Here is a 24,432-nt window from a genome sequence, read left to right on the forward strand (position 1 = left end):
TACCAGATCTTGCAGCCTTCCTCCTAAGAGAGATGTTCCCCTCCCCTAATCATCTTGATAGCCCACCAATGGACTCTCCCCACAAGTTCTCTATCTCTCTTGAACTGAAGAATCTAAAACTGGACACAGTACTCCAGATGTAGCCTGAACAGGACAGAGCACAGGAGGAAGATAACTTCCTTTGACCTGCTGGACACAGCACTCCAAGGATGCCATTGGCCTTCTTGGCCACAAGGACACATTGCTGGCTCATGTTCAGTTTATTATCAAACAGAATTCCCAGGTGTCCTCCTCAGAGCCTCTTGGCCTGTCGTTTCCCAAGTTACTAGGCACTGAGCAGTGTGATTGCCAAAGCCTCAGAAGCATAAGGAAAATGAAACATAAATAAATTGCATGGAACATAATGTGCATTATTTGTTATCAGGACTTTAAATGACACAGAATAAACATTCTTTGCAGCAGAACTGGAGCACATTTCTTCTTTTCTAGAGGGTTTTAATTGATTCTAAAAAAAAAAATCTAGCTGAGACTGAAAATGGAACAGAATAATTAGATTCAATTTTTGGAAGCCATAGCAATCAAATATTTTGACATTACTCTCTTATAGAGCAGAAAGAAGAAAATGCTTGAAGTTATATACAATATACTGAGGTACACCAGCAGCTATGTGGAACTGGTTGGGAATTTGACCAATGCATAATGTCACTGATTTGAAGTATGAAAGTCTGTGGTGTGATCAGTTGAGATCCATACACACAGCCAGCTGTCTTTACAGCTAAAGCCTTCAGGAAATCCAAGTTTCACATACAGGATTTCAGACATCACGTTGCCACCTACTCCATAGCACTGAAAGTTCTGTATTTCATTCCCCTTCTGCCCCCAGCTGGAGAAAAAAGTTAAATTTTAATAGCACAGACCTCATTTAAACATAGTATTATAATAAACCCATTTACTTTATAGAAATACTACCAAACCTGAAAATAAAATCTAAATTGCTCCATTCTGACAGAAAAAAAGATTATATATATATATATATATATATAAAACTGTTGACTGATGGAAAGGAGGAAAGGAGACAAAGCATGTAATGCAATGGAATGTCTCTTGCTGTGCTTGAATAAAATTGTTGTACAGTCTCTTTAGGAAAATTAATGACTCCTGCTGTGCTTGAATAAAATTGTTGTACAGTCTCTTTAGGAAAATTAATGACTTAAAAATGAACCATCTTTGAATCATGAACTGTTATTTGTCTTCAAATATATATAAATGTGTATATCTATATCATATGAGAACTTCTGGGTGAGTTCCTGTGTGATCTACTCTAGGTGGTCCTGCTATGGTGGGGAGTTGGACTAGGATGATCTTTCAAGGTCCCTTCCAGCCCTTGAGAGCCTCTGATTCTGTAATATTAGCATCTTTACTTTTGATGTGGAATTAATTATCCAAGTATATATCACCATAGTTTTGAAAAGCATTTGGACATTTTGGATGCAATTTTGCCATTCTTGCTGAGACATCTGCAAGACACAAACTTTTCTGACAGCGGCTGCTCAGCACTTTTTGAGAACTTCTTTCAAAAAAAAAGTCATCATTCCAATCTATTTTTGCTGTCCCTCTGACAGCTGTCTTCCTATAGCTGTCACTGAGATCTCCCACTTGAGAAAAAAATGGAGAAAAAAAACCTACCAGGAAGTACTGGATGGTTTGAGGGGCTGAATTGGCATGAGATCTATGTCCTGCTTTCTGGATTGGTTAATATTGTTGGTTTGCACCCTGCCAGAATGAACAATGACAAAGTAAATGTCTGCAGAGAGGCCCTGAGGATGGGATCTCTGCAGTCTGTCTACACTTGGTAGAAATATTTTCTGTCATCAACTACATTTGGAGGGTCATAAAACATTGTAATTACCTTCCATTTGTAGAATAAACCATAAAAACATGAGGTTGGAAACTATGCCACCAAGTACTAACAAAGTGATTATTTAATTGGCAACCGGTTATGTAGATAAAACATATTTCAATGAAATGCCTGTGAAATGTGTTATTTAGTGGTGGCTGAGCAAGATACAGAGTGGTTGCCATGAAAACCATTGTCTTCTCACTATTGAAAGCTAAAATTAATTGCTACAACCATTTTTACAACGCAGCGGTGAGCAGCTGTAAATCACTCACTAATCCAGCCTTTACCTGTTTCTGTTGATGAGTACTGTATGTTCTCTTATCTATTTTTTTCTCTATTTACATTTTATACTTAACTGTATCTTTTCTACAGAAGTATAAATGTCACATTACTTTGCTATCATCCCTGTATTACCCTGTTCTTGGGGAGTGATTATCCCTAGAGATATTCAAAAGATGCCATAGATGAGGTGCTGAGAGATATGGTTTAGTTTAGTGGTGGGCCTGGCAGTGTGAAGTTGGTGGTTGGCCTCGATGATCCCAAAGGTCTTTTCCAAACATAATGATTCTGTAATTAATAGCTTTGAGATTTTAAAACATCTTTCTTTTTCTTTAAAACTCCTTCAAAAAGCTCATAGTCTTAGACCATTCAAGGCTAACTAACACTTCCTGTTACCCTCTTGAACCTCCACTAGCATTTTAAACTAAGGTACTTTTTGTTGCTTGCTGCAGAAACTGAACATTTGGTGGTACAATTTAGTATTATGTGAATTAGTAATCTAATTAGAAAATAGAACTGCTACTGCCAAATTACTAAAGCATATCACATCTTATTATTTGCCACAGAACAGGGCATTCCTGTCTCGTGCTTTAGATACTTGTACTGTGCAAGCTCTAAAAGCTGTGCCTATGTAATGATTATCACTCTTTAGGCTGCTCACATGGGGGACAGAGGGTTTTGGGAATGTGTAGATTAGTACATTCATGAACTATTGCTTCAGAAGATTTAGATATTCAAGCAAGACTGGCCAATCTACTTTGATGGGCCTGGGATGAAGGAGAGTAAACCCAGACAGTTTGGCTGCAAATTAGCTATGCACCAATTTCATATGTGTGTAATTAGATTTTTTATTAAGTTTACTGAGTAGTTTGATTGTCACCCTTAGTCATCATAGTCAAAGGATCAAGTTCTTCTTTTATTGGCAGTAAATGAAAAATTGGTTTTGGATAGAAATGTGGCTGGATAATCTTCTTGATCTCCTCAACAAAATGAGAAATTCTTGTATTCTACAACTAAATTGGCTACCCATTACACGACACATAAAGAACCTCAAAGAGATCAACACATCCATATTCATACACTACAGCTGTTTGCTCTGTTTTGAAATTGAATTAGGAAAACAGTTGTTTTAAACAACAGCACTGCAATTATGCTAAGGGCTTTACTGACTTTTATTGAATAGTAGATACCACATGGTTTCTATAATGCCACAAAAGAGGCCTGCTTTAAAACATATCATCTTTCTTCCAACAAACCCCAATGCCAACCCTGTATTTATCCTATGATTCAAGCTTTGTAAGTCTATTCCATATTCACAGATGTTTGTACTGCAACAAAAATGGAGGAAAACATTTTAAAAAAACTCTCAGAAAGTATTCATCACAGACAAGGGCTGTCATGTTATTCACAGTGTTACATTTAAATCTGTTGAGTAGTGGCGGTATGAACACCAACCTGGTGTACTTCCTGTCTTGTTCAGACACTGGTAAGAACCAGTGACTGCATTATTTGCCAGCATTCTCCTGAAACCATATAGTATGACAAGTATGCTGCAGCCTGTGCTCCCCTCATGCACAGCTTGTAGGAAAAATGAGACAAATAGCTTAGATGAAACACTTCAATAAAGAGAGCAGGCACTTTAGCTGTCAGAACAACAATCTTTGAACTTGAAGCTGCATCTGATATGATGAGCTGAGATCATGATCATTCACTTGTATTTTTGGCTGATAAAAAATGCATTAAAAATTCATTTTATATTTCAGAGAAGAAATAGGAGGACTTTTATCACCAGCTATACCTAAAGGACAAATGTAGCTATACAGAATATGTCAGTGCTGACTATTGTTGGGTGAAACACTGTCATGGTTTAGTAAGGAGCAGCTTTTGCTTGGTAACAGGGGGAGCAGGTTGCAGTGAAGACCCAGTAAAGAGTTTTTGGACTCTCCCCCAGCTCCTGGGTTCAGACCCACCTCCCACCTCCAGCCCGGCTGGGCCAATCTGGTGCCTCTGCCATCACTATTTAGGGACGAGAATTTGAAGTGCTGGTAGGAGGTGTTAAGAGTGATATAAGATGGTGGTGACCACATGGACCCCACAGAGGTGGAAAGGAGGAGCACTAGACCAGAGACCCCTCTGCAAGCTGTGGCGAGAACGCAGGCTGTACCCTTGCAACCCATGCAGGGCCATGGCAGGACTGAGAGCCAGCAGCTCTGTGTGAGTGCACTCGGACAGGCGAGGGACTGTGTTGGGAGACGGCCATGGCACAGGCTGTGTCGGACTCTTCATTGTTGTATCACTCTGTGTTGTTTTATGTTTGTTATGTTTTGGGGTTTTAAGGTTATGTTTTAGTTGGTATCACATTAAAATATTTTCAGTTTCCTTCCACAAGCCGAGTAGCCTGGTCTGTTCTTTCCTGGACCTTAAGTGGCAATTAAGCTCTCCCTGCCCTTTGGCAATCCTCAGGTCTTTGGCACTTGAGGCCAATCGTGGTCTTTTGTTCCCTGATGGGCCTAAACCATGTCAAACACTAATAAATTGCACTCTGATCCCAGCCAGTTATGCTTTACAGGCAGAGGATCATAATGCACATCTACGGAAGGCAGTCGCTTCACTCTTTGTTATTACTTTCATTATGTTTGGCCCCAAGAATTCAAAAACACAAATTGTATTTCAGAAATCATATAAACAAAGAAGGACTTTACTCTTTTAACACCCTCAGCTGCACCCACATGTGATAGCCTTGCCAGTTTTCCAAATTAACATATATTTCAGATACTGCTGAAAGCTGTGAGACATGGCGACATCTCACCTCCCTAGTTTCCCATTTTTAAGGATTAACATGAGTCAGAAACATTGATCTTGCTTATCCTATTGTGAAAGTAAAGAAAACTGGCTCAGTACAGGAAGATGAAATGCTAGGTTTTCACCAGATATAGCATAAGCAGATCTGAAGTCAGCAAAATATGTAAACTCTTAACAGGGTTGTAGAGAACAACTAAATGTGGAGAATACCCTGGACTCATCTGTCTCGCTTGATAGTTGGACTGGCATTTCTTCCTTCATGAAGTAACTACATACAACAGAAAGCAAGCTTTTCAGATTTCCCTTGCCTATCAGGCATTAAGTATATGAGATTTTGAAGGTGATAGTATTATTTCAAGTAGAACAGACTAAGATATTGTGCTGCCTTGGATGGGTAGATATTTCATGCGATTTTCATTAGGGTTATTCATCCCTGAATAACAGGTGGACTTTAACATCAGTCTCAGCCATGATACCAAGCACAGCTCCTCCAGCCTGGCCCCTTACTTCAGCCCCCGGGTGACTGCAGCCAAGTGCGACTGCAGCTCTGTCCTGCTGTCCCACTCTGATGAAACATAGAAACACACAGCCAAGCCGAAGACTTTCTGCCAACACTTTGTTTTGGGGTCCAGCTTTGACTTTGCGTTGTCTAAAGAAAGAAACGCCTTTTTCCCCCCTCTCCTTCACGGGGCACATCATCTTTCCTCACACACATGGTGCGTGAGGCCTCAGGGCCGCCACCACAGGGAGCCGGAGGTTTCGGCGGCGGCACAGCCGAGCCTCCCTCAGCCAGCGCTCAGCCTTCACAACTCCACTTCGCTCTGACGCCCTCATCGCTACTCCCGCCCGCTGCCATCACAGCCCCGCGCGTGACCCGGGAAGGGCGGGAAGAAGCCCACGAGGCGGGGAGGAGCCGAGGGGTCGGGGCGGGGCGAGGTGCTCCGCCCCTGTCTGCGGGCTCCGGCGGGTCTGCGCCGCAAAGGGTGCTGGGAGCTGTGTCCTCCCGCTGTTCTTCTTCCTCCGTGGCCGCGTTCCGCCCCGCCTCACCGGCTCTTGGCCCGCCCTGCTGAGCCAGCGCTTGCCCCGGGGCTGTCATAGCGAGCCAGAGGGGCTCCTCCTTCCGCCCCGAGCCTTCGTAGTTGCTGTATGTGGAGAGCGATGGGCGGACGGCACGGCTCTGCACAGAACTACAGCTCCCGGCGTGCATTGCGCCCTGGGCAACCTGATAGGGGGGTGGGTGGGGGGCAAGATGGAGGTTACTAAACAGAGTCGGAGAGATGGCTGAGGTGAGTGTGGGGCAACTAGGAAACGGTCTCTTTATTTGTCTTCATTTTCACAGCAGTCTCCATTCCCCGTTCTTCCGCTTCGTTCCGTGCTCTCCACGTTTGAGAGCGAAGGGGACGCGCCAGCTGGGCGAGCGCCGAGGGGGGTCGGTGGGATGCTGGGGCCGAGCCGCTGCAACGGGACCCTGCGGGGGCCGCCGGCGGAGGCAGGCGGGAGAGAAGCCGCGGGGCGTCGCGTCAGCCCGCGACCTGGCAGCCGGCTCCGGGTGCTTCCGTGGGCGCTGCTGAGCTTGGTTCCCGGCAGGCAGGCTCCCCGCCGTCCGTCTGGGCGGGCAGCTTACCACCGCAAATGTGCCAGGAGGCTCGCAGTAACGAGTGGGATTCCCCTGTGCCGTTCCCAGGGGAGGGCTTGAGGTCTTGCCGCTGTTCAGTGGTGCCTGCGTGACGCTTCTCCGGAGGCAGAGGCCTTAGTGAAGCGATCATATGAAGTGGTCATTAACCTTGTCAGCAGTCAGTCGTGGCTGATGTGTTCAGACGTCCCTATGGTATCAGTCTGAAAGCAGCGAGGCAGTGGAGGACCGTGGCTTTGGGATTTCCCTAAGCTGATTTTCTTCAAGCGGACCATAGCACGGCGAGATCTCGCTAAGCATTAACCGAACACAATGCAAATTTGCAAAAGGATTACACTGCGAGCATTTTTTTCTTTTAAAATATCTTCATCTTTAAAGTTATTTGTGCTGCACTGAGCTGTATTTTAGGTAATTGAGGTATAGGTTCACAAATTGAGTTCCTGAGAGCTAATTATAGTACAACTTCTTTTTCATTAAGCTGAATACATCAAGGAAGATGTCCCGTGGTACTTTGAGCTGAGATCCTAGGAAGGAAAAAAATCGTCATGTGAATTGAGAGATTCCTGTGCTCTGTTGGAGAACTTTTGGAAAAGCCTATAACTTAGAACCAGAGTTTTAATTCAAGTTCACTAGCCCAGATGTTATACTTCTTTAAAGCTCCAGCAAGTGTTTGCTGTGGAAATTGGGTAGGTAAGCTAAAACTTGAGTAAGAGCCAAGCCTCTGTAATGCATTCAAAATAGTTTGAAATGTTTTCTTGAGTAACTTTAGTATTCAGGGCATCTTGCTGGAAGATGCAGTTTATGGATGATCTTAAAACTTGTGCTAAAATTTCCCTGAGAAATTGGTGGTTTAGGTTTGAAACCTTGATTGTAGTGCTCTAATATGTGTAAAGACTTAGAAGTTTTGCTTAAGCCTTTTAATAACACTCCTGACATTTGTCTAAAAAAATGTGTTAGAATAGGATTAGTTTCCTATTTAGGGGGTAAAAAAGAAAAAAAATCACAAAAATGGGAGTTAGAATGCAGTTTTTAATTAAGCAACTGGTTTAAAATTATATATTTGACATCCTGTTATGAAAATCTTTGCAGTTAATGATGAACAGTAACTTCTCTCTACTTCTGATCCAAACTTATGCAGGGGAAAAGAAACAAATTTTATATTACCTGCAAGCAGAAAGAGGCATTAGAATGCTAATCAGACTTGGCAACTAAACTTAAATGTAATAAAAGAGGATTGCACTTCTAAGTATGAAACCTAAATTGTAAAGTGTATGGGTTAGAAATAGCTTCAATTAGCATTGATAACATTAAACTACCCAGCCTAACTTTGTAATGAAGTAATTCTTGTAAAATTATTGTGTTATTTTTTAACAGCTTTGAAGTTATTTTTTGGTAAGTAAAAGCAAATAATGTTTTCTATAGTTGGAATACAGCAAAGCCTGTTTATCTAGTGGACGTTTAACCCACTGCTGGCAGCACATGCATCTAGGCATAGGAGCATTGCTTTTAGTTTTGCCAGGGAAACTGCTTTTGGGTTAAACTAGCCTTTGAGATGGTGGGAAGGATTGCTAAGGAACATTTATTTATTGTGCAGGGTTTTTCTTGTCCTAAACCTATGTGCTCAAGACTGAATTGTGTAAGGTGAAACAGGACAAGTGTCCTTTTAGATGTGCCTGGTTAGCTGAGCTCTCTTGGGTGGGAGAACAGGGTAGCCTCTTTGATACAGTCCGGGTCACATGTGGCGTTGCTTATCTACATTGAGAAAGCCAATTCAAAATAAAGTAAGGTGTTTCTACAGGATTGCAGTGTGCTCTGTAAATCCATCTCATATTGCATTTTTTGAATTCTGGGAATTGCAGTTGAAGCTTAAGTGTCTGTTTATAGAATGGGTGTGTAACTTGATTAATCTTGCATTGCAGTGGCCATTTGTCTACCTTCAACACTAAAGACATTGATTAATTTTTCAAGTAGGAAATATGAGTGAGGAATCAAGTGATGTCAAAATTTAATGTGTGGTGTATATTTAATTTTTCAGTTCATGCCAGCCCTGACTGGAGGTACTTAAACCTGTAATCTTCTTTGGCATAATTTGGAGGAGTGGATTGTTGCCCAGCTGGCAATTTCATTTTGAATACTCCAAATCAACGTAATAATTTGTAGTGTTACAGAATAGTGAAAGAAAATCCAAAACCTCAGGTATGCTGACTTCTCAGTTTCTTTGCCTGTAGCACAAGGATATATACATTTTTCCATTTTAGGTCTTTCATAGAGATGTGTGGTTTAGAGCGGATAGGAAATAGATGTCTGCTCTTCTGTTTGGCTTTCAGTGCCATTCATGGAACTTTGTGTTAATAAGAGATAGTTTCTGCTTGTGAGCTGTTATTTAATTTCAGATCCCAGATCAGCTCAAAAAAAAACCCCAAATGACTCCACATGTAGGCATAGAACTGGAGGATGATGATGATCAGAACCAATAAGTCGAACAAAAATTTTTCATTTCTGATACAGCAAGGAGCTGACCCTGCTTTTCTTTATCCTAGCCAAATTGAGTAGAATCTCCTTAAAACTAAACACAGTTTTTGTGAAGAAAAATTACTCTTATGTGTCATACAAGTGTTGATCTGTCTTTTAAAGTACATTCACCAGCATTGCAGTTTGATTATAGTTGTGTTTGGAATTATTATGATATCCTTAGGAAAACAAAATAGCTTTTAATTCTCCATGGAAAAATAGACATGACTCTTATTTACCCTTTCAGTATCCAAAAGTCAGTTAGTTTGGTGGAGGAGGTGTACAACTACATAACATTCTTAACTTGTTTCTGGTGATCTGTCAGAAATCACAGAATGACCTGGAGTATATTAAAGAATAAGTGTTAGACTTTTTGTGAAACTAAATTATATCTTGTTATTTGCCATACCTTTCTTTGAATTATAGCCAAGTTCTACTTCATCAAATTCTGTTAGGTTTTGGGTGGTTTTTCCCTCTTGATATGTAAAATATGTGGCAACAGCAAAGCAGACTCATAGTGGGAAGCTGCTTGTTTTATTTTGGTTCTGTTCTGCTGTAACAGATATCAGCATCTGTGGATTAAACTTTGCCCTAAGCCTAATAAGTGAGTGGCTGAGCACTTTAGGGAGGGAAAATTGTGGAGTCTGTTCTGCGTGGAGAAGCCAGGCCACCTCCATAATGAATTTTTGGTTCTGTTACAGGTTATAAAATGATAAAAAAAATTACAATGGATCATTTGAAAACAGAACCAAGGATCTCCAGTTTGAATGTTTACACAGTTTTCCTAGTAATTCATACATTAATATCTTCTAGAGTTAGTTGACTTTGCTAGCAGCAACAGTGATAACATTCCAGCAAATTGCATTGGAGTCCTGATTGTGATGGTCAATAAAACCCTCCGAATCTGTCACTTGACCCATTTGAACCTCTCATCAGGCTCTTTGCGTTTTTATGTTCTAATATGTCAGTAAATCTGTCTCCTGTAATCTCTCTGCGCTCTTAAATTAGAGATTTCATTGTGTCTGTTGAACAGTAAAATCCACAGCACATGTTTCCTTTTATAAAATTATGATGTTTCTAAGTCTGTCGTTGGAGAGGGACATACAGCCTTCTAATAGGATAGAATATTATAAATAAGTTACTTTGAAACACTATTTTTAATCACAGTTGCTATCAGCAAATTGGAACCTTTAATTGAAATACATGTACAATGAGGACAAAGTTTGTTTTTAGCAACTGTGAATATTGTTTTCGTGTGTGGTCATTAAATATTTTATTTGGTCACCAAATATGTTTTATTCTCACATTATCAGTGTCTGGAATTATAGTTCCTTGCTGTGCATATATAAACAACAGTTAGCTGGATATCCTTTTTTAAGTTTGATCTTTGAAAACAGCAACACTTAATCTCTTTAACTGATTTCTTTTTCATATTTGGGGGAAGATGCATTTGCAGGAAGGATGCATTTGGCAGTTAACAAAACCTGAATATGCTGCTTTTAATATAGACAAATTTTCCAAATTCCTTTTATTTTAATGGTAATTAATTAAACAGTGCATTAGGCTATTACCCAAAAATAAATTGTTACAACTTCAGTTGACTTAATTGTATGCAGACAATTAATTGCATCAAAAATCCTTTGAGCAGCTATTATTTGTAGTAGTTTGCTCTCGGATATGACATCTTCTATCTTTTGATACTGGGAGAAGAATGTCCTACCAAGTGCCACACATTTTATTCAGCATTGTTTTTCTTTGTATATCTAAAAAAAAATCCTTTCACAGACATTATTACAGAGAGGTGCTGGGATTTACATCTGAAGTGGAAGTATCCTGTAAGGCTGTACACCCATTGAGTATCCTAAACAGTGGCAGTTGGAAAAGTCATCCCAGTAAGTACAGAGGAAGATGTTTTCTTGGGCATCAAATGCAAGAACTGAATCACTCAATTTCAAGAACTGGCAAAACTTACGTATCATTTGGTCATATATCTGTGTTTCTGTGGTAACAGCCTCTAATATTGGAGCTGAAGAATCTAACTTTGTCTCCTTCTGCATAAGTTTCTGCACACATTTGGATATGAATTGTCTAAAGCTATTGTCTTGACTTAATTTTTTGTTTTCTTTATAGCTTACTATGTTTTTGCAAAATTGAAGACAGATTGCTGATTAACAATGCCTGCCAGTAAGTATTGTTACCTTAAGTATGTTAAGATGGTATCTAGGGGTGTTTACTGCTGCAATATTTTCTTTGGGGGTTAAAAATTCTACCAAAATAAAAATGGAAAAAAACCCCAGTAATCTGTGATCATTTTAAAGATATTGAAGATGTTAATATTATGTAGCCTCTGCCTTTGTAAATAAATCTCTGCATGTTTTTTCAGAAGAACCAAGTAAGGGCTCTGCATTTTCCTTTTCAATCAGGAATTCAAGTTTAACATCAAATTTTGTGATTTAGAGTATGTTCTGAAACAGTTTCCAATACAGCTATAATCCTGTTTGTGGAAAATCACATAGATTGTTTATAGAGGGTGGAATTATTGTTTAGGATATAAAGTGATAAGACTTTTAAAAATTAAAACAGTCAAAGTTAAGTGAGATTTTTGAGGTAGATGGTTTGAGGAATCATTATTTACCTTGAAGACTAGCATATTTCCCTAAGACAAAGCCTCAAGTTAGGAATTTTGTTCTAATAATGTTCATTCAAACTATTTTGTTTTTCTGTTTACTGTTTAGAAAAATCCTATGTGGTCTCTAGTACAATAGCTAACATAGTCTTTAGATAAAGCACTCTATCCTGAGGGTAAAGAAGTCTTTGTGAAGTTACAGTACCAGTCATACTGAGTATACTTTAATTGCAGATATGTAATCAATTTAATTAATGACTAAAAAATTCTCAAACCTTTGCTCATGAAATTCTTTTTTTTCTGTGACTTGGGATTTGTAATAAGATTTACAATAAGCTGTGACAACTGACTACTAAATGTCTTAGAGTTCTATGTTCTCTTGTGTCAACCACTGTCATGTAAAATGCCTTACTTTAAGTATTTAGGTGTTTTATGGTCAATCGTTCAAGTTATTTCTTTACACAGACATGAGTTTTGGTTTTTTACAAAGTTGCAAATATGTATGTGTCATATTGTATATATGCATGAGAAGCAGCTGACATAAATAATTCTGTATATAGTGTGGGTTCAGCTTTTGTAATATGGTGAACTGCTGTGGTGTTTTGATCTCTGTTTAGTGCTATTAAGACCTTCATCAAGATATTCACTATTGCTGTGAAGGAGTTTGTGGGTTTTAAAATAATTAGATGGGAATGGTGAGACTTTGGGTTTTTTTCTAAACCAGGTATGCTTATGTTCAGGGTCATTATTAATAATATTGACTCCAATGTATGTAGAGCCTGCATTATTACAGGCTTGGGCGGAACTTAAAGGAGCCTCCCAAAAACGGTTTCAATATTTATTCTAAATGAGATATTCAGAACTAAGCAGTCATTAATAAATGACTCACTGTATGTATTTGATGAGTTTTTTCAGTGGGGGTGAAGGGGAGGTAACGTAACAGATGCATATATATTGCAATTTTTATGAAATAACAGTACTTTTGTAATAATTTCCTTCCAAAAAGTGTAGTAATGAGGAATGGTGATTAAATTTCAATGCAAGAAGATATCACTTGTGGCTAGTTGTACTTTATATCAGTGGACGTAGAGAAAATCTTCAAGAGTTCAACTTGGTTGACTATAAACAAATTTAGACTACTTCAGGCTTCTTTGGAGATTCCACAGGATTTTTTGTCAGAGAATATTGACCTAACAAGTTGCTACCATTCAATGTTACTTTGAAATCTTGAACTATTTGTCACTGAAATCTGAGAAGCTTCATGCTTGGTGAAGGGTGGGATTTTTAAAAAGGTTTTTTTTCTGTTTCACATGGAGTTCTTTCACCTCACCCATCAAGAAGGTACGTTGAGCTTGTTTTGGAATAAAACGTAGAAAAAGCTGTTAGAAACATTTTCAAAAAATTATTTCTGTCAAGCTACAATGAGTTCTTTATAAATGAAGTAGAGTAATAATACCTAGTAAAGGCAAGATTGATAGAGTTCCTGGACTGACTTCCCTTTTCATTGTCCTCCTGCTTGCTTTCCTGACCTCCTGGTAATATTTTTACCTCTTCTTTGCAGTATGGTAGGTCTAAGAATGCTGGTTTGGAAGGTGCTAATTAGTCTCTCTGTGGACTTCAGCTGTTCCTAGACACATTTTAGAAGTCAATCTTCAAAGTTGTAGGTGAATGTTCACAGGACAATATACTTTATCTCCCTCATCATTAACTGTCCAAGCAACAGGCCTGTGGTCAGAGCTGGGATGTGGTATTGAGAGGGAAAGAGATGAACATTGGTGACAAATCAAAGGTAATGTTCTCATTTAGCCAAGTGTCAGTCACGTGTGCTGTTCTCTGCAGCAGTCATTCGTTACATACTGGATTCTCAATTTTTCTATTGATGTTGCTGTTTAGTGATCTCACTTAAGGATGAGGAGATAGTGCTGCATTGGGTCTTTAATGAAATAAGATTTTAGTATCAATACAGTAATAGCGCATAAACAGAAAAAATTCGTCTGCACTCTAAATCTTAAGACATAAAAGTGCCTGGATTTGACGAGCTGTGACATGGCATTTGTATTGACATCTGGTCTGTAGTGGAGGTGAAATGCTTTAAAATTGCTGCAGCATTTGTAGCAACTTTGCCAAAGCATAGCTTTTTCCCTGTATTTATTGTAGCAATAATTTTATGTATGGTTCAAAGAATCACTGAATGGTAGGAGTTGGAAGGGACCTTTAGAGATCATCTAGTCCAACCCCCCTGCACAAGCAAAGTCACCTAGATCAGGCTGCATAAAAGCATGTCCAGATGGGTCTTGAAGAGATCCAAGGAAGGAGACTCCACAATCCCCCTGGGCAGCCTGTTCTACTGCTCCGTCACCTCAACAGTGAAATAGTTTGTTCTTATGTTTAAGTGGAACTTTTTGTGTTCCAGCTTCATCCCATCACCCCTTGTCCTGTTGCTAGCTACTATAGAAAAAAGGGATGCCCCAACCTCCTGACACCTACCATTTAGATATTTGTCAATGTTAATAAGATCTCCCCTCAGTCTACTCCAGACTAAACAGCCTCAGTTCCCTCATATGAAAGATGTTCCAGTCCCCTGATCATCTTGGTGGCCCTGCACTGGACTCTCTCCAGCACTTCCCTGTCCCTCTTGAGCTGAGGAGCCCAGAATTGGACACAGGACTCCAGATGGGGCCTCACCAGGACAGAGGAGAGAGGCAGAAGAACCTCCCTTGACCTGCTGGCCACACTCTTCTTGACGCATCCCAGGATGCCATTGGCCTTTTTTGGCCACAAGGGCACATTGCTGGCTCATATTTAGCTTATTATCAATCAGGACTCCCAGGTCTCTCTCTGCAGACTGCTCTTCAGCAGTTCGACCCCCAGCCTCTGCAAGTAACATGGACATTGATGTAAGATATGCTAACAAATATGGTGTCCCTGTAGTTGAAATGTTAAGAAGGGAAATGTATTTTCTCATTGCTATTACAATTCTGTAGATAATTTTGAGCCACAGCTCAAACTGATTAACTGATTTAGCTGTACTTTTTCACAGACTGCATTAAAAAATTCTTTGGTTTTCTTTTTAAATACAAGGACTAATTAACTTATAACTGGAAAGCTTTTACAGTATATTTTTCATTTGTCACAACTGAGCTCTGGATTTCCCTGTTCGATAATTTGTGCATACAGTTTCATTTAAATTACAATTCTGTTATGGAACACGGGTGGTACATTTTTGTTTGTTGGCTGCTTTTGGATTGAAATATTACAAATGCTTCTGCTGGGCAGGGGAAAGGCGTAGCTAAATCATATATGCATAACATCTGTTTAAAATTCTTTGCATTTTGGACATTCTGTTCCAGATATTCACACTTAATCAGATGCTTGAAACACTTTGGTAGATAATGAGTTTTTTGAGAAACAACTAACCTACTTACTGGCTGTGTTCCCTGACTTTAATTAAATGTTTAACAAGGCAGATTTTATTCTAAAATGAAATAGCTTAGACTAGAATACTTTTGGTGTGATACAGGTGAGAACACTTGCTGAATGTATTAATGTCTTTTACTTGTGGTAACTAGGTGTGATTTGGTTTTTTCTTTTCTCTCCTTCTAATGCCATTAACATACTTAACCTTGAAAAGCTAAGAAATATTTGTTAATAAGGATTAACCTGATTTTAGCTGCTGATTAGCAGATCCTTGTGTGACTGACTGTGAGGTGTAAATTAAGAGAACAAATAAAAATCAGGATTTTGACAAATATAACTTCCCCACATTCTTCCTTTGAATTAGTCCTATGAGATTTAGTAGCATGAACATCTCCTATGCTACTCTTTCAAATCGAGAGTGATCTCTTATTAACTGGCAAATATTGAAGAGATACTATGGAGTGACTGTTGGTGACTTCAGAATGCATCTCCAAGTATGCAATAGAACAAGAGAAAATGGCCTCAAGTTGTGCCAGAGGAGATTCAGGCTGGATCTGAAGAGGAATTTCTTTCTGGAAAGGATTGTCAGGCATTGGAATGGGCTGCCCAGGGAGGTGCTAGAGTCACTGTCCCTGGAGGTGTTTAAGAGAAGGTTGTATGTTGCACTGAAGGAAGTGTTCTAGTGGTTGATAGGGCTGGGACAAAAGCTGGACTTGATGATCTTAAAGGTCTCCTCCAGCTGAAACAATTCTATGATTCTATGATTGCTTCCAGTTCTACATAACATTTTATTTCCTCGGCTTTGCAAAATATCATGTGTCTTTTTGCTACTTGTCTCAGCAGAGATGACTAGTCAGCAGTTGGTGTGTATTGGTGGCTCCTCTAGTTTATGTGAAATGAAAATTAATAGAAGATAGAACAATTGAATGATAGTTGTCTTTTTTGTTGTTCTTGGATCTTATTGCTTTCAGTTAAGTTGCTTCATGATGTTAAACAAACAACCCTCACCCCCAAACAGGAAAAACGCAACAAGCTTTTGTATAATTTTGTAATAGTCTTTTTCAATAGATCTTCCTTGCCAAGTGTGGGAAGGAAAACAGCACTTGGAATTTGAAATGAGTGAATTCTTAACACATTTTAAGAGGCAGAGAGTCTTAGTTTGGATTTTTTCTCTCAACTATTTTGGGAAGTTCATTTATTTGTCTTTTGCAGTTCTATTTTTTATTCTGAGTGTAATAACAAGATGGTTAATTAGAAGGGAAGATTTCTTTCCCGGTGACATTCAGTTTCAAAATACCAGTGGTGACTGAAGATGTATTCCTAAATCTATCTATAGAAATATTTCATAAGCTAAGCATTCTAGTGTTTCTAATGAAAAATAAGCCATAGTTGTAATTAACAACTTTTTCCACTCTTTTTATCTAACATAATTTTTCCTCATCTGGAGTATGTTTCTCACATAACCTTGATACTTTAAAACTCTAAATGTGACCTTCCACTTAAATGATTGCTTTTCATAGTTGTTCTAATTTATCTTACGGGCAGTAGAAACTCTATTAGTTTTCTGACAGTATTGTTGACTAATTAGAATAGTGTTACTAATTAGAATCCTATAAAAATTCCCATTAAATTCTAGTAGAATCCTATACAATTTTCATATTTCAACCACTATGGAAGAGTTACTGGGACGAGTATCTCAAATCCTTGCTGCTTAATTATTAGAGGATGAGAAACACAAGCAGCCCTATATTAAGTCCATCATTCAACTGCTAAACTAAACAATATAGGAGGTTAAAAACAGCTGCCAAAGTTATGTCACAGTTTGGGCTTCCTCTGGCAGTTCTGCCATTTTCTAGGTCTAGGCCATTAAAGGAAGATAATGGTATTTCAGAATATCTGTAACTATTATAATACTAAGGTCACAAAATCTACGATGGATTCTTTACATAACACAATAAATGCTAAGTAGAAACACTTAAATACAGACTTTTTTCCAGCTGATTTCTGGGTGATTGTTTTCTCCACTGATAAGAAAAAGTATTAACTTCTCTAAATGTGTCCTTTGATTAAGACAAGAAAAAAACCCAACAGAACAAAAAGGTGGAAAATTGTAGCTGGAAGACTGTGGCTCTTTGTACATCAGTTTATTTCACTGATGGTACCCAGGACAACTTTGTGTGCCAGTGAGGTACTTGCTTCCATATTCTTTAATGAATCTGCATGAATTTGTTTAAGGCACTTTTATTTGTATATTATAAATTTATTTAAGTGTTCATTTTGTTGTTTCCTGTTAGCTCTTAATTCTCTTCATGTGTAGGCATCATCCTAGCCCCATTTGGGAAAGTTAATCTTTAGGAGCAATTCCATAGAAAGTGAGAATCACTCGTGTTAACTCCTTGCAAATAATGTCTAGTAACATTATGAACATTGTTCGTCCTTTCATTCCTTTCATTTGTTTTGGAACACACTTCAGGATAGCTGAGAAATGAGTAATTTTGTGTGATCCATTCCTTGTCAAAATGTGAAGAATTTATTTTTTCAACTGCTGTCATTTATATGTGCACAATCTGGGCATATAACATAGGAAATCAAATGCTTTAGATGAGCTGAATTCTGTCCCTATCGAAGCCTTAGTGTGCCTTTAAACTGTACTTGAACTGCTCATCAAATGTTAAAATGTAGCTCAGTGGGTTTGCTTCAGGCTTTATTAAAATGTGACTATCATTGTTATTTACAGAAATCACTTTTTTGCAACTGGTTTTTCTATCAGTCGATTAATCTTCATGTGCAGCATTGTTTGCAATTGATTTCTCAGTCATGGGACAAAAGGGTAAGAAGGCTCATACTGATTATGCATGCTAGTGACCTAATTTTTTTATGTATGACAAGAAACAAGTTACTTTTTTGGGAGGCAGGATAGGTTTTCCACTGTGTGATTAAGTGCATGTCTCTGTGGAAAGACCAGGGTAAACTACTTTAAAAATATTTTGGCCTTCCCTTTACATAATATACGGATTTCCTTTCTCATCGTAAACCACTGGGATCCCCGGTGGTAGTCTAGAGAATCAGGTACCATGTGATATGCTGGGGATGGAAATTAGTTGTGTATGTGACTCTTAGCTTTCAAAGACTCCTTTTTAATTTCTAGAAAGTTCCAGTTTCATTCCACAGGAATTAGACAAGAATCAGTAGTAAGTTGGAGGTGAGTAGACGAGACTTTTTTATCTAAGAAATTGTAACTTCCAGCTAGTAATCATGTCCAAAGGTGAACAGTTCTGGATTTTGCTGTGTTCCAAGTTTCTTAACTGAGGAACCAAAGTTCTGCTTTATTCTGTGTTCTGGGGTTCATTTCCATGAAGTATACTAGCAAGGTCTATTTGTAGCTGATATGTTTAACGGAATGACCTATAACTCCTCATGCTAACCCACCTGGCTCTAAGAATATGAGCCGATGAGAATATTGAGAATATTTTGGTACCCATGTAGTGGTCACTATGACACTTTCTCAAATAAGGAGTGTGTCATAATTGCATTTCAAAAGTTAAAGCAAAAATGAAATCCATGTCAGTGCAGGTATACTGAAAAATAGAAAGTCATTTATAAGCTAGGAAGCTTCTTAATTTACCTAAGTAAGAAATAAAAAAGACCAATTAGTTAAATCTACTTATGGAGTGCTTCCTTTTTTCTTGAACAGAAGTTAAATCAGTAAATATATTTACGTAGAGTGAATATTGCAATAGCCTGTCCTGCATGCTTTTAATTCAGAGCAAAAAGGTTTTATTGTATTTAAAGAACTCTCTAGCCTTTAGTAATTTATGTGTGCAAAAAACTGAGCTTGTCATATGAACATTATTGCAGTACTGGTATGTTATTTTTCTAAACTAGAAGCATGACAGTAAGAATTAATCTTTTATAACAATGCACAAATCTCCAACAATTATGTGAGAAAATGTAAATATTTTTTTAAAAGATAAACATTTTTTTTCTTCTTTTGACATTTGGTGGATTTTTAAAAATAGATTTATGCTATGTAAAGTCTTAGTAGAATTCTAGACCTCAGGATTTTAAAAAATAGTTGGTGCCTGTATAAGTCAGCCGCCTTCTTATGTATAACTTGAGGTCTGTTTAAGGTCTCAGTCCTTTAATTTTTTCAGTGATGCTTTGAATTTTACTTGGACATGATAGAGTATTTTGCTGATTAAGACCTGGACTTTGTCTTGAAATGGACACCTCAAGTCTTTAGTTGTGCCTTGAGAATGCTTACTCATTCCTTAGTAGGAGAATGAGTAAGAACCTTCAACCTGACATTTAGCTAATCAGTACCTGATATTTACACTAAATCAGTACTCCTTCCTGGTACTTTATGAAGTTGTTAGTATGTAAGGAAATATTTGAAGATAAGCTGTCACTGATATTTTTGATGATGTACTTCTGTAGTTCTAAGAAATACAGAATAATTCGTGTAAATGAAACAGATTCTCACTTTTTCATTAATCTGGAACGTAAGTGTTTAATGATTATGAAAAGATTTCAAGCTGCTGATAACTCTACTTTCAAACTTCATAGGTAAAAAATATGAATAGTTATTAAATTTTAATTGATCATTTTTTTATATGCTTGAGCTAGCAGAGTTCCCTTATAAATGCAGTACAAAATGGATTCAAGGCTCATTCTTGTATGTGGTTTCTTTTTTTCTTAAAGTACTTTATAATCTGTTATTGACATTAGTTTACACATGAGCTTAACGTTCTAAAGAATTGACAGAGTGTTAATTTTACAAGTTGAATCTGATGTTAGACCTGCAGCATGGAGAGAAGTGCTGGTTGTGGGGAAGAATGCTTGGTTTGCTGTAGAAAAAGAATGAGCCTCTATGCCCACAGATATGCTGTTGGTTTTCTACATAAAACTGAGACACTTAAGACTTGGTGATTAACAAATATATGTATATATGACTACTACTTTGTGTATAAATACAAACCTATCTGTTTCCCAGATTGACCATCTTCCAGAGTGAACAGTTCAGTTTGGTGGGAGAGTGGTTAGTAAAGTGGTTAGCCTTTAGGTGCTGAGGATGCACACAAGAGGAAGAAGCAGCATGTATGTTCCTTGCATGCTCTGTGGCTAATTAGAAATTACAGGAGAGGGGAACCTACTTTTTAATTCACTACCAAACAGTGTTCTATATAGGCACATGTTCCACTGTTAATTCTACTTATTTTGGAGAGGAAAAGACGATTCAGAAAATTATAAGAGCTGCTTTTCAGTAATTGTGGGAAACCTGCATCCAAGCTTGATCACTTTTAGAACTAATGTGAAAGGGCCACAAAGATGATCAGGGGACTGGAGTATCTTCCTTATGAGGAAAGGCTGCAGGAACAGGGGCTGTTTAGTCTGGAGAAGAGGAGATTGAGGGGGGAATCTCTTTAATATTTACAAGTATGTAAATGGTGGGTGTCAGGAGGTTGGCACATCCCTTTTTTCTATAGTAGCTAGAAACAGGACGAGGGGTAATGGGATGAAGTTGGAACATGAAAAGTTCCATTTAAACGTAAGAAAAACCTATTTCACTGTTCAGGTGAGGGAGCTCTGGCACAGGCTGCCCAGGGAGGGTGTGGAATCTCCTTCCTTAGAGGTCTTTGAGACCTACCTGCAGATGTTTCTATTTGACCTGATCTAGCTGAACTTGCTTTGGCAGGAGGATTGGACTGGATGATCGCTAAAGGTCTTTTCCAACCCCTACCGTCCTATGATGATTCTATGATCCTATTCTATGATAACAACCACAAAGATATTTTATAATTAACCTAGAAAGAGAGTTTTTAAAGATTTTTAAACTTCTGTCTTTCAAGTCTGTATTTAATACTATTTAATTTTTTAAAGTTGGTGCATATACTTCTGCTCGCTTGTTATAGCACAAAGCAGCTATTCTAGGAGGGCATGGCAAACTAGATAAAGCTGTCTGCAGAGAGGAGAGTGTATAAAATGGAATGTATGGGCAGCTCTGAGGTCCTATTGATAAAATGTGAGGAGATTCTTTTCAAATTTGAGTCCAAATGATTTTAATGTTTTATATATATGTTCACATGTCCAAATTGCAAGATCTCATCTTGTAAATACTATTACGGAAAAGCAAATGGATAGAGACACAGAATACTTAATTGCATACTGGTGACACATGAACAAGAGTTTGAGTTTTTAAGCTTATATATCTTCTATGACTTTTTCGAAGTATCATGACAACTTTTTTTTTTATATTATTGAAAAATAAAATGCTATACAATTTGAATACTCTGTTACTGAACAGGAACAGATGTTTTGTCATGTTTTGAGCTCTGTGTATGTGCCTCAGAAGACATGCTGTACTCACTCTTATCAATATAGATACCACAGTATGGTTGTAGATTCACAGAAAAATTTTCATTTATTATTTTTCTTATATTGTTTCCTACGTACAATGTTTGTGTGTGAAATGAAATTTCTGTAATGGGATGTTGAACTACTTGGATACAGAAGGCTTTGTTTTTAAATTAGGAATTGTTTTTTGCAATTTGTATGTATGTGCTGGACTCTATAGCTGAGCATGCTCAAATGAAGGTAAAACTTGGTTTTGAATCTCTGGCAACATTTAGGTTGGCTGGCTGCCTTGCCCTGGAGCTGGGACTAGGAAGAAGAGGTATGACCAGCTTGAGCAGCTGGGAAGGATTCTGTAGCGTGGCCTTAAGTAACATTCACCAAAGCTCACTGAGACATTTAGCCAAACATATATATTTTTACCTGTGGTTGTCTTGAAGGCTTCAGAGGAAGACTATGACCCTTTTGGAATAGTTTTGCTGCTGGCACACTTCAGGAATTGCTTGTTACCAGCTTCTGGCCACTCTGGAGATACACAAAGTTTACTGCTTGTCCTGTTCTTCTTCAGGCATGCCTTCTGTGGTATCTTTCCTTCAAGAACAGCAACCATCTCCGCTCTGAGGTGCTGCAGCGTCTTCGATAGAATGTTCTTCCATGTTACTTGTTGCTCCCTACTTGCAACAAAATGGGAATAAGGTGGTAGAACAAGCACAGGTGTTGCAGCCTCCACCACAGTGAAATCCATGGAGGGCTGTTAAGCTTATTGGCCTTTTGAGTGTCTGCAAAGGTTACAGAATACTTATATGTCACCTGCAGCTATCCTCTGGAGCTGTGACATGTTCAAGGATACAGTGTTGTGAAAATTGCTCATCTGAGTTACAGTGTAGGTTAGGTTCAAGGTGCAACCAGACTTTGAACAGGATATTCTGCCTGGTACTGAGACCTTCTATGCCAGGACCATTGCTGTGCTGAGGAGACTCTCTTTACCTCTACCCACTGATCTTGAGAGGAGCCAGGCATTTGGACAGGGAGAGAAAGCAGAAAGTATTTATATTAAGTACTGACAGTAGAAAGAGGATGCTGTCATAATGTCAATATCTCTTTTTTTTCCTCCTGAACTAAATAGCAGATAAATTATATCCTCCTGGCTTAATGTGTTACTGGATGAGGACTTTAAGTACAAGGGCTGTTTTTTTTCAGTGCTCTTATGCATGCACTTCAAGCTCTACAAGCTTTTGGATGGAGGAATGGTGCCAGCTCCTGTGCTTCAGAGATTACACAAAGTGTTATGAAGCTTTCTCTTCCACTTTCCTTTAGTCCAGCAGTTTGCTTATGTCACCGTTTTTCACAGATAAATGAAACACCTTGATCTGAAATCAGGATTTATTTAGGAATAGGAGTATTATGATACAACACTCCTCTGGGTTTATGATGTAGAATTTATTTCCTGAACAAACCCAATACTGAATGCAGAAATGAAAGTTAGACTTTACCTATTTTTTTTTTTTACAGTGAACAGATTGTTAATGCCAGCTGTGATGGAGAGGAGTCAAGGAGACTTCTGTAGATGTATATTTCTAGGCATTTTCTGCAGTCAGAGTGACTTCAGAAAAACTTCCTTTTTATATTGCTTCAGAGATAAGAATTGACCTTGTTATGACTAACTTAATAGGAAGATAAATAAGAACTGAGAAGCAAAATTCATAAGCCAGAGAGCTTCTTTGGCTGGAACTAGATTAATTTTAGATATTCCTAATATTGTATTAAAAATAGAGAGTGCTGGTACTACCTCAGAGTAGAAGAGGAGGAGGTGTTGTTGCAGAGCAGAGAAATGAGCAAGTGAAACAAAGTTACTATGTGAAAACAGCAAAGGTGGGAGAAAGAAGAGACAGTATGGAAACACTGCAGACTGTGGAACTTGTGAAAAAGAATGCAACCAGAGAACCTGATGTAATGGAATACTTCCTTCTAATGGATTAGAAGTATTTAAAAGGCACTATACCAAAGATAACATCTTCCTTGGAGATTTGTTTTAATTGCTAATGGTTCTGAAAAGAATTCTTCACAGAAGAAGCTTAGTGATAAGCTTTATTTGACTAGGTTGGGGGTTTTTCCATGTTTTTTTTTCTTTTCCTTAGTAGTTTGGCATGCATGTCACTTCTCATTTTCACAAAAAGCTTCTATTCAAATACTTTTTGCATGCATTTCATTGTAACATGTTGTGCATCTCCAAGTTGGTTCAAATATAGAAGAACACACCTTCAAGTCATATCACACTAGAACTGGCTTTATAATTAGCTTTGCATATTTACTGTCAGAATAAATTCTTGATTGTTGTGGCTTTTTCACTTGTTTCAAATTATCTGAGCACCACAATATTTTTCAAAATAAACACCAAATTGCCAGACCTAGGTAGCAGGTGGATTTTTCCACTTTGCGTGGTACTGAGATTTTGCTGTCATGGGAGTCAGAAGTTGCCATCAAAATGAAGATCGTGTTCTCCAGACAAAAATTTCATTGGCATACTGGATATTTTCTTTGCTGCTTTTTGGTGAAGAAAGGTTAGAAAACCATTTAGAAGTCAAATATAACTAGTGAGAGGTGGACTGGAGGAGAGATTTATCCAGGGGAAGGGATGTCATCCTTTTCTAAATGAGGTGTCCTCTGTTCTCTCTGGGAGTGTGTTGCAGGGACATTGCAATGGCTGGTTAGGATGTCCTTACAGCAGTTCTTTTTATAGCAGGTTGAAGAATATTTTCAATTAACTCCCTGGCCAGAATAATTTTCTTGTTCCAAAATATTTGATCTGTGGATTTGTTTTTTTTTTTTAAGTAGTGGAAGGAGAATGCCCTTGAAAATAGTTTTTGTTCTAAATTAAATGCATCAACTGAAATTAACCATTCAAAACTATGG

At 38.2% G+C, this 24,432-nt stretch overlaps 1 protein-coding gene across 8 annotated transcripts in view; it reads left to right on the top strand.

Moving 5' to 3' along the window:
• The first annotated feature begins 6,008 nt into the window (after positions 1-6,008).
• EFR3A (EFR3 homolog A) overlaps positions 6,009-24,432 on the top strand; it is an 80,955-nt gene continuing 62,531 nt past the window's right edge. For 4 of the 8 annotated variants that reach the window (XM_061995249.1, XM_061995244.1, XM_061995248.1 and 1 more), the window contains exons 1-5: positions 6,009-6,267; positions 7,093-7,300; positions 8,650-8,810; positions 10,911-11,017; positions 11,256-11,309. In XM_061995249.1, the coding sequence (XP_061851233.1) occupies positions 11,300-11,309 (10 nt within the window). In that variant the 5' untranslated portion in view covers positions 6,009-6,267; positions 7,093-7,300; positions 8,650-8,810; positions 10,911-11,017; positions 11,256-11,299. The remainder of the gene's footprint in view (positions 6,268-7,092; positions 7,301-8,649; positions 8,811-10,910; positions 11,018-11,255; positions 11,310-24,432) is intronic. The other 4 variants (XM_061995245.1, XM_061995252.1, XM_061995247.1 and 1 more) reach the window with 3 other exon arrangements.

This window comes from Colius striatus, chromosome 4 (genome assembly GCF_028858725.1).
Source record: "Colius striatus isolate bColStr4 chromosome 4, bColStr4.1.hap1, whole genome shotgun sequence".
Classification (NCBI taxonomy): domain Eukaryota; kingdom Metazoa; phylum Chordata; class Aves; order Coliiformes; family Coliidae; genus Colius; species Colius striatus.